General features: G+C 54.3%; 1 protein-coding gene across 1 annotated transcript in view; it reads left to right on the top strand.

The window, feature by feature from the left end:
- Positions 1–401: 401 nt before the first annotated feature.
- Positions 402–19,532, top strand: part of LOC133349149 (DNA (cytosine-5)-methyltransferase 3A-like) — a 39,758-nt gene continuing 20,627 nt past the window's right edge. Inside the window, exons 1-5 of the mRNA XM_061562388.1 lie at positions 402–531; positions 9,296–9,406; positions 12,047–12,353; positions 12,768–12,850; positions 14,588–14,719. Coding sequence (XP_061418372.1) covers positions 499–531; positions 9,296–9,406; positions 12,047–12,353; positions 12,768–12,850; positions 14,588–14,719 — 666 coding nt within the window. The 5' untranslated portion in view covers positions 402–498. The remainder of the gene's footprint in view (positions 532–9,295; positions 9,407–12,046; positions 12,354–12,767; positions 12,851–14,587; positions 14,720–19,532) is intronic.

Raw genomic sequence — 19,532 nt, forward strand, 5'->3', positions numbered from 1 at the left:
ACAGCAGTGGCCTGGTTGGGGCACGAGTCTATCGCCAGTAGAGGGGGGGTGGGGTGATGATCGCTGATGAGCGTCGTCTCACGACGGCACTCCTCTTGCCAATTGGGTCACGGAATCTGTAACCTCCACTGTGAGCGTAGCAGACGTGGTGCGGAATGTCACCATCGTCACTACACTCGCAGTATTAGCCAGGGCGTCCGCTGGGTTCGAACCGCGCGCATCTGCGCCAACAAAACGGCGAACGCGCTAAGGCTGGAAGCACGCCACTGCCTTTATTTCTGCTTGTTGACGACTCCCACTGACGATGGTTGCTCTCTCTCCATCTCCATCCATACTCCCTGTTCACAGAGGTGGTGGTGGTGGTGGAGAAGAAGGAGGCGGAGGAGGAGGAGGCGGAGGAGGAGGCGGAGAGTGTAAAGGGAGAGCGAAGGAGAGAGGAGAGAGAGGAGGAGGAGAAGGAGGAGGAGAGAGAGAGAGGAGAGATAAGAGGGCGACGGGATGCGAGCCTCGACTGCCAACTCAGCATCCAGGGTACGCGACGGGCGATCGTAAACAACAACACGTCCCATTCAACACGTTCCATTGAACACGCGCAAGCTCGACTCCACTCTGCCTTGTTGCTCGCTGTCGGACTCCGACGTCTCGCCAGGCCTCACGGAGTCAGGCGACCCGCATAATCCACCGAGTCGTCGTTTGTGTTCATAACGAACTGATTTGAATTCGCCCGGCGCACAATGCGCAGATCTCGCACGGCCCTCTGCTGAGCGACAGCCTCGCGCAGCGACACCGTCTTCACGAGCGCGGCCGCTGGGGGCGAAGCTCGCCGCAACAAGCCGACGTGTAAATTTCGATTTAAAGCTTTCGTAACTGCAGGGATTCATCTTCTTGGTTCTTGCGGTAAAGTCACGTAGAATGGAAATAATAAAATACTAAAAATAAAACATTATAAAATAATTCTCACGACGTTTCGGCCACAACGCAAGCAGCCGTCCTCAGGTGGAGAACAGGTCTGTGGAGAACACAGTGCCATTCAGACTCTGTCTACTCGACAGACCTGTTTTATTATGTTTTATTTTTATGATTTTATTATTTCCATTCGACGTGACTTTACCGAAAGAACCAAGAAGATGAAGCCGACGTGTGTGTGAGTGTGTGAGTGAGTGTGTGTGTGAGTGCGTGTGTGAGTGCGTGTATGTGCGTGCGTGTGAGTGTGTGTGTGCATGAGTGCGTGTGTGAGTGCGTGTGTGTGAGTGCGTGTGTGTGCGTGCGTGCTTGGGGGTGTGTGTGTGAGTGCGTGTGTGTGAGTGTGTGTGTGTGCGTGAGTGTATGTGTGTGCGTGAGTGTGTGTGTGCGCGTGTGTGTGTGTGCGTGAGTGTGTGAGTGAGTGCGTGTGTGTGTGCGTGTGAGTGTGTGAGTGAGTGTGTGAGTGTGTGTGTGAATGTGTGTGAGTGCGTGTGTGAGTGTGCACGTGTGTGTGCAGTAGCGTAGCGGTTAGCGGACCCGGCGACCCGGGTTCGATTCCCGCTCACGGCCAACGCCAGTGATGATGATCTAAACAGTTCCTGGGCCTCCCCTAGGTCGACTCAGCAGCTGCAGTTGCATTAGCCCATGCAGCCCCTACTGTATGTAAGGTTATACGGGGGATCTTTGCCGATGTGTGTGAATGTGTGTGAATGTGTGTGGATGTGAGCGTGTGTGTGTGCGAGTGAGAGTGGGTGAGCAGTGGTGCAGCGGTTAGCGTGCTGCGAACCTGGCGACCCGGGTTCGATTCCCGTTCACCACCACCGACACGAGTGATCTTAACCGGTCCTGGGCCTTCAAATGAGTACCTGGTGCGATGTGTAAACATCGCCACGAGGGAGACAAAGGCGACCGGGCGTGGTTGCGGACCTAACCCTAACCACCCACCCCCTGGTGTGCCGTGCGGGCCTTCACAGCTGCACTGTGACACCCACACAGTCGATGATGCAATCACACTCGCTCGTGCAGGACACACAGACACAGACGACAAACTGCTGGGGCAAGTGCTGTTAGAGAACTGCGCCGAGGAAGGGTTGACGCGACGGGGTGGTCAGCCCCAGGTAGTCACTCGAGGCCGAGTTCATGAGGTGGTTCAATATTTAAATAGTCTCGCCTGGTGGTGAGCGCGAATCGAACTCTGATCACCGGGTTCGTAGCGCAGCGCGCAAACCGCTACACAATCACACAACAAAGACAAAGATCCCCCACATAGCCTGTAACAGACTGTTGGGGAAAGTGCTGTTAGAGAGCACATATGAAGGCCGGCACGGCAAACACCACGCCCGGCCGCCTTTGTCTCTCTCGTGGCGATGTTTACACATCGCACCAGGTACTCATTTGAAGGCCCAGGACCGGTTAAGATCACTCGTGTCGGTGGTGGTGAACGGGAATCGAACCCGGGTCGCCAGGATCGCAGCACGCTAACCCCTGCACCACCGCTCACCCACTCTCACTCGCACTCACACACACGCACACATCAACACACATTTACACATCCACACACATTCACACACATAGGCAAAGATCCCCCGTATAACCTTACATACTGTAGGGGCTGCATGGGCTAATGACACTGCTGCTGCTGAGTCGACCTAGGGGAGGCCCAGGACCGGTTTAGATAATCGTCACTGCTGGTGTTGGTGGCCGTGAGCAGCGCACAGACTACTACTCCACCGCCCCCCACACACACACTCACACACTCACACATACACTCACACACACACTCACACGCACACGTACATTCACACTCACACACACGCTCACGTACATTCACACTCACACACACTCACACACACACGTACATTCACTCACACACTCACCCACACGCTCACGTACATTCACACACATACACGCTGACCCGCACACTCACACACACGCACTCACCATCAAAGACACACACACCCACGCTGACCCGCACACACTCACACACACTGACCCGCACACTCACGTACATTCACACACTCACACGCTGACTCGCACACACACACTCGCACACACACACACTCACACACGCTGACCCGCACACTCACGCACGCTCACAAAGGACCCTGGCGTTTTGCTGGTGACTCAGAGAGAGAGGGAGAATGCTGAGCCACAGAACAAAGGAGCCGGAGGTTTTGCCAGATCTCGTGTGAGTGTGCGAGTGTGCGTGTGTGCGAGTGGTGAGCGAGTGTTGAGTGTGTGCATATGTATTTAAGTCAGTGTGTGTGGGGAGCGGTAGTGTAGCTGTTAACATTACGCTGCGCTACGAACCCGGCGACCCGAGTTCGATTCCCGCTCACGAACCGCCAACAGCACCAATGACGATTTTCTCAACCGGTCCCGGGCCTCCCCTAGGTTGACTCAGCCTCAAATGAGTACCTGGTGCGATGTGTTGTAAACAAAGGCGACCGGACGTGGTGCTGGCCACCCACCCCCTCGTGTGCCCGTGCCAGCCTTCATAGGTGCTCACTAACAGCACTTGCCCCTACAATGTGTTAATTCTGTACGGGGGATCTTTGTCTTTGTGTGCGAGTGTCGGGGTGGTGGTGGCGTCGTGGTTAGCGCGCTGCAAGTTCCATTCTCTCCCCACGAGACAAAAAAATCCAGTGGCGAATACTGTATATGAACCCGTCCTGGGCCTCCCCTAGGTCGACTCAGCCTGAAGCCAAGAGGGGGTTTCGTGTGAATGTCAGCGGGGCTCATCGGGGGCCCAGCGAATGGTGTAGCAACAGAGCGCGTGAACCGCGAGCCCATGGCAACCAGCCTCGCCGCACCACGGCCCCCGCGTTCTCTCTCACATCCTCACACTTACACACACACCCTCACAGTCTGTCACACTCTCACACACACTCACACACACTTACACACTCAAACTCACTCTCTCACACACTCACACTCTCACTCACTCTCTCACACTCTCACACACTCTCTCACACACTCACACACCCTCTCACACACTCACACACTCACAAACACTCACACTCTCACACACACTCACACACACTCACACTCTCACACACACTCAGTCTGTCACACTCTCTCTCACTCACTCTCTCTCACACTCTCTCTCACACACACTCTCACACACACTCACTACCTCTCACACTCACTCACTCACTGTCTCACACTCACACACACTCTCTCTCACACACACTCACACACTCACATCCTCACACACTCACAATCTGTCACACTCACACACACTCACACTCTCTCTCACTCACTCACTCTCTCTCACTTACGCTCTCTCACTCTCTCTCACACTCACACGCACACACTCACTCTCTCACACTCTCACTCACTCACAGACTCACACACACTCTCACACACACTCACTCTCTCTCACACACTCACAGTCTGTCACACTCTCTCTCACTCACTCTCACACTCTCTCACTCACTCTCTCTCACACACACTCACTCTCTCACACACACACTATCTCACACTCACACACTCTTTCACTCACACTCTCTCACACGCACACACTCGCACACACTCTCTATCTCACACACTCACAGTCTGTCACACTCTCTCTCACTCACCCTCACACCCTCTCACTCACTCTCTCTCTCTCAATCACACACTCACACTCTCACACACACTCACGGTCTGTCACACTCTCACACACACACTCACTCTCACAGTCTCTCACACTCTCACACACACACTCACAGTCTCTCACACTCTCTCAAACACACTCACATACACACTAACACACTCTCATACACACAATCACACACACACTTACACACACTCTCACACACTCTCACTCTCACACGCTCTCACACACACACTCACACTCGCACACTCTCACACTCACTCACTCTCATACACACTCACACTCTGTCACTCTCACACACACTCACACTCTCTCACACTCTCACACACATACTCTCTCACACACTCACACTCTCTCTCACACACTCTCACTCTCACACACACACTCACACTCTCTCTCTCACACTCTCTCACACACACATATTCTCTCACACACTCACACTCTCTCTCACACACACTCTCACACACACTCACACACACACTCTCTCTCACACACACTCTCACACACACTCACACACTCTCTCTCACTCTCTCACGTTCTCTTTGTTGCTCTCTCCGTCTCCTTGACCCCACCTCTCTCTCTCGTGCCCTCTCTGCTCACCAGCTGATGAAGTTAAGTTCGTAATTTTTTAAAATAATAATATCATAATCATCATAATCATCGTGATGATGGTGATGAAACTAGTACAATGGAACAACCACAAGAGGAAATTTACCGCCTTAATGTTACACGGCGTTGCGCGGTCACTGCCGTGTGTCGGACAGTCGATGATGATGATGGTGGTGGTGATGATGATGATGATGGTGGTGATGATGGTGGTGGTGGTGATGATGATGGTGGTGATGATGGTGGTGGTGATGATGATGATGGTGGTGGTGGTGATGATGATAGTGATGATGGTGGTGATGATGATAGTGATGATGATGGTGGTGATGATGATGGTGGTGATGATGATAGTGATGATGGTGGTGATGATGATAGTGATGATGGTGGTGATGATGATAGTGATGATGGTGGTGATGATGATGGTGGTGGTGATGATGATGATAGTGATGATGGTGGTGATGATGGTGATGATGGTGGTGATGATGATAGTGATGATGGTGGTGATGATGATGGTGGTGGTGATGATGATGATAGTGATGATGGTGGTGATGATGGTGATGATGGTGGTGATGATGATAGTGATGATGGTGGTGATGATGATGGTGGTGGTGATGATGATGATAGTGATGATGGTGGTGATGATGATGATGGTGATGATGGTGGTGATGATGGTGATGATGGTGGTGATGATGATAGTGATGATGGTGGTGATGATGATGGTGGTGGTGATGATGATGATAGTGATGATGGTGGTGATGATGGTGATGATGGTGGTGATGATGATAGTGATGATGGTGGTGATGATGATGGTGGTGGTGATGATGATGATAGTGATGATGGTGGTGGTGATGATGATGGTGATGATGGTGGTGATGATGGTGATGATGGTGGTGATGATGATAGTGATGATGGTGGTGATGATGATGGTGGTGGTGATGATGATGATAGTGATGATGGTGGTGATGATGGTGATGATGGTGGTGATGATGATAGTGATGATGGTGGTGATGATGATGGTGGTGGTGATGATGATGATAGTGATGATGGTGGTGATGATGATGATGGTGATGATGGTGGTGATGATGGTGATGATGGTGGTGATGATGATAGTGATGATGGTGGTGATGATGATGGTGGTGGTGATGATGATGATAGTGATGATGGTGGTGATGATGATGGTGGTGATGATGATAGTGGTGATGATGATAGTGATGATGGTGGTGATGATGATGGTGGTGATGGTGGTGATGATGATTATAGTGATGATGGTGGTGGTGATGATAGTGATGATGGTGGTGATGATGATGATAGTGATGATGGTGGTGGTGATGATAGTGATGATGGTGGTGGTGATGGTGGTGATGATGATGATGATGGCGGTGATGATGATGGTGGTGGCGGTGGTGGAGTCGTGGTCAGGAGCGCGGCGTCGACCTCCGGGCGCGGCAGCCGAACCGTCAATGGGGGAAAATTTCGACTTGAAGCTTTCGTGACTGCAGGGATTCATATTCGTGAGAATTTTATTGTTTTATTTTTATCATTTTATTATTTCCCTTCTACGTGACTTTACCGAAAGAACCAAGCATCCGTCGATGGGAAAGTTCCCTTCGGCCGCCACCCGGCGATGCGAACTTGTGCGGCGGCCACAGCGGCGAGCCCACAATCACGTCGGGTCGTGGGCGGTGGGCTAAAGTGTGGGTACTCACCCACCCCCCCACCACTCTTCCCGCCAGCAGCAGACAAAGGAGGGCATTGCCGTGCTGCGCCTTGGTCTTCGTTACAATATTCACATTGCCTGCGGCGGCGGTGGCGAGGTGCGGCGTGGAGGAGGAGGGGGGGGCTACTTTATAAAACGTCGCCAACAGCACTTGTCTCAAATATCTGTTGAGGCTACCCGGGGGACCATTGTCTGTGGGGGTACTGTACATGTTGCTATCTAGGACAGTGGAGAACAGTTCGTGCTCTCTCTCTACCCCCACTCGCTCCACTGCTACGCTCTTTGTACACTCCCCCCACCCCCCCACGTCTCTCCTGCCGCTAATCTCTCCCCGTACTCTCCCCACTGCTACTCTCATTGTACTCTCTCGATCCTCTCTTGTTGAGCACCCACTCTCTCTCTCCCTCTCCCTTTGAGCCCCCATCCCCCTCTCTCCCAGCTCTCTCTCTCTCGCCCTCCACACTCCCTCTCCGCTCTCTCGCCCTCCACTTTCCCCCACGCTCTCCCCCTCTCTCTACCTCCATTCTCCCGTCTCTCAACTCTTCTCTCCACTCTTCCCCCCTCTTTAGACTCTCTCCCCTCTCTCCTCTCTAATCTCCCCCGCTCTCTCCACCTCCTCCACTCTCCCTCTGCTCTCTCCACTCTCCCCCGCCTCTCTCTAAACGCTCCCCTTTCTCTGTCCTGCGGACTTCCTCAATAGCGGAGTCGTGACACGAGGAAGCTGAGCGGCCCTGGCATCACCACCATCATCATCACCACCATCATCATCACCACCATCACCACCACCATCACCACCACCATCATCACCACCACCATCATCATCATCACCACCATCATCACCATCATCATCATCACCACCATCACCACCACCATCACCACCACCGTCATCACCACTACCAACATCATCATCACCACCATCACTATCATCACCACTGCCATCACCACCACCAACATTATCACCACCATCACTATCATCACCACCACCAACATCATCATCACCACCATCACTATCATCACCAGCGCCATCACCACCACCATCATCATCACCACCACCACCGTCATCACTACCACCATCACCACCGCCATCACCACCACCACCATCCAATTATAATTGTTATCACCGTCATCAATTATTTATACAGTGTAGCATCATCACGATCATCTACAATGCACCATCATTATTATCACGTACAGTGTATGATCATCATAAATGCATACAGAATGTATCATCACCATCATTCACATCATCATCATCACCTTTTCGTGCCGGCCACATGCGCTTGTGATCCAGTGCTTATAAGATGCAAGGATTGGTGTGAACACGCATATATTAGTGAGACCCCCCCCCAAACTCCCACTGGACAGCGTGGTGTGACGGCTGGAAGACAGCAGTACGGCAAGTGGGCTCATGAACCCATCTGTGCGGATCTTTTTGAGTGTTACCCCCCCCCCCTCCATCCCCCGTATAAGAAGCCAGAAGCCAAACGTTCATGAATGGACTCCGCCAAACATTCCAATTCGGCAGCAGCCGCTTGAAACCCGAGTCTTGAAAACTCCCCCGGATACACAAACGAGGTCAGTGCCAACGACGAATCAAGTAGGGCACAGGGAGTCCTCGTTTAACGCCGAAGATGCGTTTCTGAAAAGTGGCACATGCGCAGTGAGATGACGGGACAAGTACATCAATGAGAGTTTACACCGCCGCGTCGCGTATCATTCCGCGCCGTACCGCGTCATTCCCGCTCGACCCGCGCAGCTCGAGAAAGTAGTTCCGCTCAGAAACCGCGTTATAACGAGGTGTGCTCAGAAACCGCGTTATAACGAGGTGTGCTCAGAAACCGCGCTATAACGAGGTGTGCTCAGAAACCGCGTTATAACGAGGTGTGCTCAGAAACCGCGTTATAACGAGGTGTGCTCAGAAACCGCGTTATAACGAGGTGTGCTCAGAAACCGCGTTATAACGAGGTGTGCTCAGAAACCGCGTTATAACGAGGTGTGCTCAGAAACCGCGTTATAACGAGGTGTGCTCAGAAACCGCGTTATAACGAGGTGTGCTCAGAAACCGCGTTATAACGAGGTGTGCTCAGAAACCGCGTTATAACGAGGTGTGCTCAGAAACCGCGTTATAACGAGGTGTGCTCAAAAACCGCGTTATAACGAGGTGTGCTCAGAAACCGCGTTATAACGAGGTGTGCTCAGAAACCGCGTTATAACGAGGTGTGCTCAGAAACCGCGTTATAACGAGGTGTGCTCAGAAACCGCGTTATAACGAGGTGTGCTCAGAAACCGCGTTATAACGAGGGGTGAAAAGTGTCACCCGAATGCGAGGAGTGGCGTCAGAGCAGTGGCCGCGAGCACCCGATCCATGTGCGCGCATTTAATTATTTATTTCTAATTATTTATTTAATCAGCGCGGGTGCTACAAAGGTGGAGCACGGAATTCTGGTTCCGGGAAACGGCCCCCCACGAGCCACAGCAGAGGTCGCCCCCCGTCATCGGAGCTCATGCGGACCCCCCACGAGGTGAGAGGACCACCCTCGCCCCCACCCCCCCCGCCCTCGCCCCCCTCCCCCCCGCCTTCGCCCCCCTCCCCCCCGCCTTCGCCCCTCGCCCCCTCCCCCCCACCCTCGCCCCTCGCCCCCCACCCTCGCCCCCCTCCCCCCCACCCTCGCCCCCTCCCCCCCACCCTCGCCCCCCTCCCCCCCACCCTCGCCCCCTCCCCCCCACCCTCGCCCCCTCCCCCCCACCCTCGCCCCCTCCCCCCCACCCTCGCCCCCTCCCCCCCACCCTCGCCCCCCACCCTATCCCCCCCATCCTCGCCCCCTCCCCCCACCCCCTCTCCCCCACCCTCGCCCCCCACCCTTTCCCCCCCACCCTCGCCCCATCCCCCACCCTCGCCCCCTTCCCCCACCATCGACCCCCACCCGTCCCACGCCCCCCACGCCCCCCACTCACCCCCTCCCCTTGTTGCCGGGCACGTGATCGCGCCGCACCACGTGGCACGCACGTGGTGTGGGAACTCGTCGACCTCCACGATGAGATCGTCACGTGGCCCGGCAGTGAGTGAACCTTTGTGGCACCACCACCACCAACAACAGTAACAACAACAGTAACAACAACAACAGTAACACGTTGTTTGTCAATGTCGCTGTGTGGCCTGGACTGTCTAATATCGGCCCATATGTTCACAGCGCATGAACATAGCCCCTGTAGAGGCGATTGTCCCGGGAATTGATCATTGTGCCCTCCGTGGTTTGGGGGAGCGTGGGGGGAGGGGTTCAGTGGTGACAATTTGATCGGAGAGCCGCGGGGATTTGTTTACCTTCCGTGTACTTTGCACTCCTCTCGTGTGTTTGTGCTGTTTGTTGTTGTGACGTTCTTACTCAGTGCCCCTGCTGGACGGTCTGTGAAAGAGCTTTACAGCTCATCGGATTCCTCCAGTAAAATAAAAACAGGTAGTCCCCGACTTACGATAGAGATGCGTTACGACGACCCCATCTTCGTAAGTCGAAAATATCGCAAGTCGAAGATGGCCTATAGCCTGCCCAGGAGTCTTAAAGAATGGCGATAATTTAACAAAACAGAGCAATTTACAGTACCGTACTGTATAAACTGTATACTGTGTGTATTTATTAATTACAATACTGTATTGCACAGTAAAATTTAAAGTAAAAAACAAGGTAAATTCTTAGCCTACCTATATGAACTGCAATTTCATATAAAGTTTTTTCAGGAAACAATCCTATCTGCTGTAAAAACTTTCAACATGCATTGAACGCATCGTATCGTGGTAACCTTAAAATGAAATCGCTAAAGCTACGCATCACACACGCATTGAGCGTATCGTATTGTAAACACCGAGACAACTTAACTCCGTCCACCGCTGGTGAGAGTGGGAGGCATCACCACACAAGGCGGGAGATGCGTTCAGTAACATCCCGGCAGCGTCCCAACCTACAGCATCGTACCTCGCACGCTGCTGCGTTTGCCTGCCGCGCCAGATGTAAAACATTTAACAATTTTGTCGTATCGATATCGCCATCGTAAGATCGAAATATCGTAAGTCGGATCATCGTAAGTCGGGGACTACATGTATTCTGATTCCGAAAATGTAACCACGTGACTGCGTTCCATGAGGATTCAAGAATTTATCATTAAAAAGTTTGTTGTTCTCCCAAACTTTCCGCGAACTTTCCATGTTCACCACTTCCGTTTAACTTTCCATGTCCACCACTTCTGTTTACCACTCGCGACGAAGAGCTCCCCCCGCGTGTGTGCTCCAGGAACTCCCCCCTGGCCACGCCTCTGTCTGTAATCAGCCAGCCCAACAGGCGCGACGTAGACCATCGACTTCACCACGACACGGCCATATAAACATAAAGTGCACCCACGTGTACCACGTGGTGGTGTCGGCTTTTGGCGAATTATTAAAAGGCCATAAACACGGAGTCGCCTCTAAGACGCGGCGGTTGACTCGAGATATTCACTCGAGAGGGAGTCACTCGACCCCCGGTGGAAACACGCGGACTTTTAAAAAAAATCCCATTTCCACCCCTGGGTATTTGACCATACTTCACCACGCTGGTCAGTGCGAGATCGGTGAGGGTTTGAGAGGGTGATGAGAGGGTCGTCATTAACGGAGGGGGTGGGGGAGGGGATGGGGGTGGTGATGGTAGGGGTTTTGGTTCGATTATGTAAATGATTATTATTCATGGCTGTGACGATTAATCGATTAACGACGATGGAGCCACGTGCTTCTCATGGCGTGAAGGCCCGATGAGGATTAACAATGTGTTTACTCCTGCTGATGATGCTGCTGCTGATGCTGCTTATTCTGTTGCTGATGATGATGCTGCTGATGGTGACGATGTTCATACCACCGATGATGCTGCTGATGCTGCTGCTCATGATTATGCTGCTGCTACTGCTGATGATGATAATACTGACGATGCTGATAATGATGCTGCTGATGATGCTGCTGCTGATGATGCTGCTCATGATGATGCTGCTACTGCTGATGATAATGCTGACGATGCTGATAATGATGATGCTGCTGCTGATGATGCTGCTGTTCATGCTGCTCATGCTGCTACTGATGCGACTGCTGATGGCGATGACAAGGATGAAACCCTCCTTGCCCACACCAACTCCCCCCCCGTCAGAACGAGAACTGCTCGGGCGCCGTGGGCTCCCCCCCCCTCGCGCCGCCGCTCAGCAACGGCGAGCCAGCCGACGTCGGCGTCACCGCCAGCAGCAACAACAACAACAACAACGCCAACAACAACAACAACATGTCCCCGGGCAAACAGCTGCACGGCGTCACCGGCCCCGGTGCCACCCCCGAGAACAACGTGGGTGGAGCGGCGGGGGGGCGCGGGGTGGCGCAGCGTCGCCCGGGACCGGCGGTGGACGCTCGCAGGGCGGGCGACAGCCTGGACGACGCTAGCCAGGGCTCGCCCGACAGCACAGGTGGGTGACGTCGTCGTCATCGCTGACGTCATCGCTGACGTCATCATTGACGTCATCGCTGACATCATCGTCGTCGTCATTGCCTTCGTTATCATTGTCATCAGCATTGCCATCATCATCGTCATTGCCATCATCATTATCATCATGAATATCGTCGTCATCATCGTCGTCATCATCGTCGTCACCGTCGTCGTCACCGTCGTTGCTTGGATTTTGTGCTAAACTGGTCCTGGGCCTGTTGTAGGTCGACTCAGCCTTAAACGAGTACCTCACGCGGTGTGTCAGACATCACCTCTGGTTACGCCACCGAGTCGTGCGCCGTGCCGGCCCACGTAGGCGTCCGCGAGCGGCACTTGCCCCAACAGCCCGTCGTAGGCTACACGTGGGACCTTTGTCTTTGTGTGCGCGGAGCAGAAAGTCTGTTCCGCACCCCGGGGAGCCCCGCGAACAGCTGGACCGCGGAGAACTCCCCCTCGGCGCTGGCGGAGTCCGACCAGGTGAGCCCCGGGTGACCGGCCTGCAGTCTCCGCTCGCTCTCTCTTCGCCTTGTCCAAACGACGCTGCATTGGCACGATGGCTGCAGCTGACGCCGCCGCCGCCGCCTCGCAGATGGCGGTGAGGTGGTGCAGTGGCCCGCGAGCCCGTTGGCATTTGCTCGCTTGAACAAATGTGAATTCCGGAGACATTTTAAAAATAAAGTAATTGTCTGTGTGTTGTTCATCCTTGTGACGTGTGGAGCGGAGAGCAGAGTTAGCAGGTCAGAGATCATCGCCTTGAGCATCAGAGAAAAAAAAACCCAAGTGGGCTTGTGGTTTCCTCCCAGGAGAAGGCAGTACAGCAAGTGGCACTCAATACCATCGGGTACGGCACCGGGGTGGATTGAGTCATACCTACATGGTCGATCAGAGTTCGCCGAGCTGGATGATGAACAGTCCTCGCTTAACCGCCCTCCTCGTGGCCTTCCCGTTTTCAACGTGTGTCTCTCTCCGATCGCATGACATCGAGTCCCATCAACTTGCTAATTATGCACAATTGTACACACCGCAGCGAAGTCAACGTTAGATTCGCAGAGCCGAGGTAATAACCTCGAAGATTGCCACGCGAGCGTGTCGCTTCGTGCGGTGTGCACGAAGCGACATGCTGGTCGATCCAGGACTATCGGAGGTTCTGCCGGTTGGCACTGCGGCTCAAACTCAAACACTTGTGAGAGGCAACGGTGTGATAGTCGCGGACTCCACGAATCGGTGTTCTACTCATCTCAAGAGCCTCGGCACCACACTCGACCAGAACATGTCGTTTGATCACCGCTTGCGAGATGTAGTCGGGTCCTACAATGATTTGTTTCTTCTTCGGGTGCTCCAGTTTCCTCCTTCCGCGTGTACAACAATGATAGAGCACAGCGACAGGGCCCTCCAGGGAGTCCTGCGGTGATCAGCGTTGACCTACTGCTGGCTCAAGACATTGTTATTGTTTAGCAGTACGAACCTGTTGTAATGCACGCCAAACCGGTCTGACAAAGGGAGCTTGCGAAACGAGTAAACCCAGTTTTACCACAAAGGCATGTGGCTGACACCCAGACCCTGGCTGAGTGTCAGGGCTCCGTGGCCTCGGAGAACGTTGAGAATGTGGAGGGGCTGGCTGGGCACAATCGCAATAGCGGTCTTGTCGTGCGATGCCACTTTTAAGGGCACACTCAGAATCAGAATCTTTACCCGTGGCGCCGCGGTGGCTAGGAGATGTTATCTCCCTCTCTTGGTATGCCAGGGGTCGTGGGTTCTATTCCGACCCTGACGCCTGCTGTATATTTGGAGTTTGCGTGTTTCGCTCACCATGACTGCGTTGATTTTTATCCGGGTCTTCTGGGTTTTTTTTCCTCCACATTTGACAATGCACAAACACCCAGCGATCTGTGTGTTCGTGAGTCTATGGATCTCAGTTTGAGTCTAAGGGTCTCAGGTTGAGTCTAAGGGTCTCTGTGTGAGTCTCCCTGGGTCTCTGTGTGAGTCTAAGGGTCTCTGTGTGAGTCTATGGGTCTCTGTGTGAGTCTATGTGTCTCTGTGTGAGTCTATGTGTCTCTGTGTCTCTGTGTGAGTCTATGTGTCTCTGTGTGAGTGTGGGTCTCTACGTGCCGGCCTTAACGAGTGGTCGCTAACCGCGCACTTGGCCCCTTCAGACTGTGCAAGGCTTCACCGCTGCGGTGGGGGGGGGGGGCACCTTTGTCTTTGTTTGTGAAGGTGCGGGGGTCGCGGGGTCACGCGGGGTGGGAGAACAGCCTGAGACCGCGGCCCGCTCCACGCAGCTCCTTCCAGGCCGGGGGTGCCGTGGGGTTCAGCCCCCCACAGCCCACCCCCAAGACGCTCCGCAAGGTGCGCGCACACAAACGCGGTAACACGGGGAGTGCACACACACACACGCACACACACGCGGTAACACGGGGAGTGCACACACACACGCGGTAACACGGGGAGTGCACACACACACGCGGTAACACGGGGAGTGCACACACACGCACACACGCGAACACACAACAGTACAGGGAGTACACATGAGCACACGGACGCGCACAGAACAACACAGAGGGTACACACACGCACACGCACACACCCACAGCCTCCGTTCGTCGCTAAGTGGCGTTGATGTCACAACAGCTCTTGTGCCAGGCGAGGTGCACTTTGAGGTTGTCGTGTGAAGTGTTGAAGGCTCGTCGCTAGCAGGAGGTCACGGGACAGACGCAGGTGGTGCCATGCGTCAGCTGATTGAGATGACTGGAAGATGTACCCAACCGTGCTCCCCACTGCGCCCCCGCGCTGTGTACATGCGTGTGTACACACGTGTACACGCGTGTGCACACGCATGTACACGCGTGTGCACACGCATGTACACGCGTGCAAGTCCTTACACATTGCGCGTGCGCGCACTCGAGTATGTGTACACGCCAGTTCTGGTGTAAGCCTTTGTGCCCAAGTGCGTTCACCTTGTTACGTCTGCGCACGTACACGTCGGGTCTTATATGTGTGTGCATTTATCCACTTGTGTCCACAAGCATGTGTGTGGTTAGGGTCAGGGTTAGTGTCTGGGTGGCTAGTGTGGTTAGGGTCAGGGTTAGTGTCTGGGTGGCTGGTGTGGTTAGGGTCAGGGTTAGTGTCTGTGTGGCTAGTGTGGTTAGGGTCAGGGTTAGTGTCTGAGTGGCTAGTGTGGTTAGGGTCAGGGTTAGTGTCTGGGTGGCTGGTGTGGTTAGGGTCAGGGTTAGTGTCTGTGTGGCTAGTGTGGTTAGGGTCAGGGTTAGTGTCTGAGTGGCTAGTGTGGTTAGGGTCAGGGTTAGTGTCTGGGTGGCTGGTGTGGTTAGGGTCAGGGTTAGTGTCTGTGTGGCTAGTGTGGTTAGGGTCAGGGTTAGTGTCTGGGTGGCTAGTGTGGTTAGGGTCAGGGTTAGTGTCTGTGTGGCTAGTGTGGTTAGGGTCAGGGTTAGTGTCTGGGTGGCTAGTGTGGTTAGGGTCAGGGTTAGTGTCTGGGTGGCTGGTGTGGTTAGGGTCAGGGTTAGTGTCTGTGTGGCTAGTGTGGTTAGGGTCAGGGTTAGTGTCTGAGTGGCTAGTGTGGTTAGGGTCAGGGTTAGTGTCTGGGTGGCTGGTGTGGTTAGGGTCAGGGTTAGTGTCTGTGTGGCTAGTGTGGTTAGGGTCAGGGTTAGTGTCTGGGTGGCTAGTGTGGTTAGGGTCATGGTTAGTGTCTGGGTGGCTGGTGTGGTTAGGGTCAGGGTTAGTGTCTGTGTGGCTAGTGTGGTTAGGGTCAGGGTTAGTGTCTGGGTGGCTAGTGTGGTGAGGGTCAGGGTTAGTGTCTGGGTGGCTAGTGTGGTGAGGGTCAGGGTTAGTGTCTGGGTGGCTAGTGTGGTGAGGGTCAGGGTTAGTGTCTGGGTGGCTAGTGTGGTTAGGGTCAGGGTTAGTGTCTGTGTGGCTAGTGTGGTTAGGGTCAGGGTTAGTGTCTGGGTGGCTGGTGTGGTTAGGGTCAGGGTTAGTGTCTTGGTGGCTAGTGTGGTTAGGGTCAGGGTTAGTGTCTGGGTGGCTAGTGTGGTGAGGGTCAGGGTTAGTGTCTTGGTGGCTAGTGTGGTTAGGGTCAGGGTTAGTGTCTGGGTGGCTAGTGTGGTTAGGGTCAGGGTTAGTGTCTGGGTGGCTAGTGTAGTTAGGGTCAGGGTTAGTGTCTGGGTGGCTAGTGTGGTTAGGATCAGGACTAGTGTCTGGGTGGCTAGTGTGGTTAGGGTCAGGGTTAGTGTCTGGGTGGCTAGTGTGGTTAGGGTCAGGGTTAGTGTCTGGGTGGCTAGTGTGGTGAGGGTCAGGGTTAGTGTCTGGGTGGCTAGTGTGGTGAGGGTCATGGATAGTGTCTGGGTGGCTAGTGTGGTGAGGGTCAGGGTTAGTGTCTGGGTGGCTAGTGTGGTTAGGGTCAGGGCTGGTGTCTGGGTGGCTGGTGTGGTTAGGGTCAGGGTTAGTGTCTGGTTGGCTAGTGTGGTTAGGGTCAGGGTTACAGTGACAGACAAACATGTCTAAATAATACAAATAAAACAATAAAATTATTGTTTTTCGCTGTGGTTTTCACACCAGATGATGATTGCTTGTGTGGCAATCTAAACGTCGTGAGACATTTATTGTTTTATTTTGATTATTTTATTATTTCCCTTCTACGTGACTTTACCGAAAGAACCAAGAATGTGAATCCCTGCAGTCACGAAAGCTTTAAATCGAAAATTGTCTAAATAAATCAAGAGAATGCTGCTGCTGATGCTGATTCCCCCGAGTGCGTGCGTATCAGAGCGAGGCAGAGCCGCCACTGCGCTCGCCACCTGCTCAGGGCATCGCGCTTGCCACGTGTTTTTCGCTCTCGCGCCCGAAGTAGCTCCCGGCACGTGGAGCGAAACGTCGGACGTCGGGCCAAACGACCACGCGGCGGCACGACCACGCGGCGGCACGACCTGCGAGCCGCACGGTCCCCCGGCGTTCCGTCGTTCCGTCCGAATTGCCGGCGTTGCCGGATGGTCGTCGATTTTATCGGCGGCCGAAAAAAGGAAAGGGCAGTGGAAGTGGTTGGATGGGGCGCTGTGCTCTCTCCCCCACTCAGGGTGGGGGTCGAGTCGAGGTGGGGGAGGGGGGGATGGGGGAGGGAGCGGCTGGTCGGGACAGATAGGAGGTCTCATGGACAGGCTATGAGGCCTGGTCGTGGCTTCTGGCTGCAGTTTCCTGGAAATGAGGCTGACCACTGCCTACGGTCAACCGTGGGTGTGAGGAAGTCTACGGGGAGCGGCGGTGCAGCGGTTAGCGCCGCTGAACCGGTCCGGGGCCTAGGTTCACTCGGCCTTGAGCAAGTACCCTCGGCGCGGTGTGCGAACGCCGCCACCGGAGAGACAAAGGGGCCCGGGTGTGGCGCTTGCCACGCCGCCCCCTCGTGTGCCGTGCCGGCCTCCGTGGGTGATATTCGCCAGCAGCACTTCTCAAAGCGCCTGTCGAAAGCTGCACTGGCGGTGACGCAACTCGAACCGTACCCGGCAGTGATCGTCTCCCCAGCGCTGACGTTTACAACTGCCCCAGGCATTCAGGCTCGGTAGACCTCGGGACGGCCCTCACATATACACAACAACAACACTAAGTGGCGGTGACGTCACCACACACACTCACATACACTCACACACACACTCTCTCACACACACACAAACCTAACGAGAGATTTGTTTTCAAAAGCCTATTTTTGACAATGCACAAACACCCAGCGATCTGTGTGTTCGTGTTGACATTTGGGTTTTGTGGCAGTGGGGGATTGTGGGGGGTGTGTGGGGGTGTGTGGGTGTGTGGGCTAGCACTGGTCGTGAGATATCTCCGTCTGAACATCTGTCGTCAAACATCTGCTGAGCGGGCACATTTTTAATTTCATCCTGCCCCGTTGTGTCAGTGTGTGTCGTCAGTGTGTGTCAGTGCGTGTCAGTGTGTGTGTGTCAGTGTGTGTCAGTGTGTGTTGTCAGTGTGTGTCAGTGTGTGTGTCAGTGCGTGCCAGTGTGTGTTGTCAGTGTGTGTCAGTGCGTGTCGTCAGTGTGTGTCAGTGCGTGTCACTGTGTGTCTGTGTGTGTGTGTCAGTGTGTGTCAGTGCGTGTGTGTGGCTGTGGGGAGTGGTAGTGTGGCGATTAGCTCCCTGCGCTACGAACCGGGCAAGCTGAGTTCGATTCCCGCTCACGCCCAACACCGGTGACGATTTTTTGAACCGGTTCTGGGACTCCCCTGGGTCGACTAAGCCTCAAATGAACACCTGGTGTGGTGTGTAAAAATCGCCACGAGGAAGACAAAGGCGGCCGGGCGTGGTGCTGGCCGTCCTTCATAGGTGCTGCTCGCTAACACCACTTACTCCAACAGTCTGTTCAGGCTACACGGGGGCTCTTTGTCTTTGTGTACACACACACACATGCATTACTACTTGTGTGTATACTTGTGCCTATGTTCACACGTGTGTGCATTCCTGTCTGTGTGTGTGTGAACGTAAGCACGTGTGTGTGTCTCTCCCAACACGTTCTGTGTTGACACAAAAGTGTCCCGGCTTTTTCCAGTAAATGATTTCAGTTCGTGGTGGTGGTGGCGGTGGTGGTGGTGGCGGTGGTGGCGGTGGTGGCCTTTACCCTCCGGCTGATTTCTAGGAATCTCTCAAATCCTTAAACCTCAAAACCCACCCACCCCCCTCGCCCCCTTAACTCCTGGACCCCCCCCCCACCACTCCCCACCCTCCCTGCATTTCCTCCTCCGGCTCCCTTTAAATCTTGGCGTGCCGCTCAAACGCCACCCCGGGGAACGCGACGATGCAGCGGTTTATATCGCTCGGCACGATGCGCGTCGATGTCAACACCGCGGCAGCGGCCGCCTAAAATAGGGGAAGTATATCCCAGGCGGCGACGTCGTTCCGGCACAAAGGTCCTTCCTCGCAGCAGGCGGTGAGGAGGTGTGGTGCGGCGCCACTGGCAGCCCGCTATCAGCCGTAATCCCGATGGGTTCAATCAGTTTCGCTTGTAAACAAAGAGGCTTTGTTGACAAAAGGTTTTTGTTTACACGCGGCAGTGGGGGGCGTGGGGGCGGGGGAAGCTGGCACGCCCGGAGAATCCGTTCACATTTCTCTCTCTCGAACGCGAGGCAAAGGTGCAACTCGGAGAACTTCCACTGCCAA

This window comes from Lethenteron reissneri, chromosome 29 (genome assembly GCF_015708825.2).
Source record: "Lethenteron reissneri isolate LAM-NWPU_2019-01 chromosome 29, ASM1570882v1, whole genome shotgun sequence".
NCBI classification, from domain to species: domain Eukaryota; kingdom Metazoa; phylum Chordata; class Hyperoartia; order Petromyzontiformes; family Petromyzontidae; genus Lethenteron; species Lethenteron reissneri.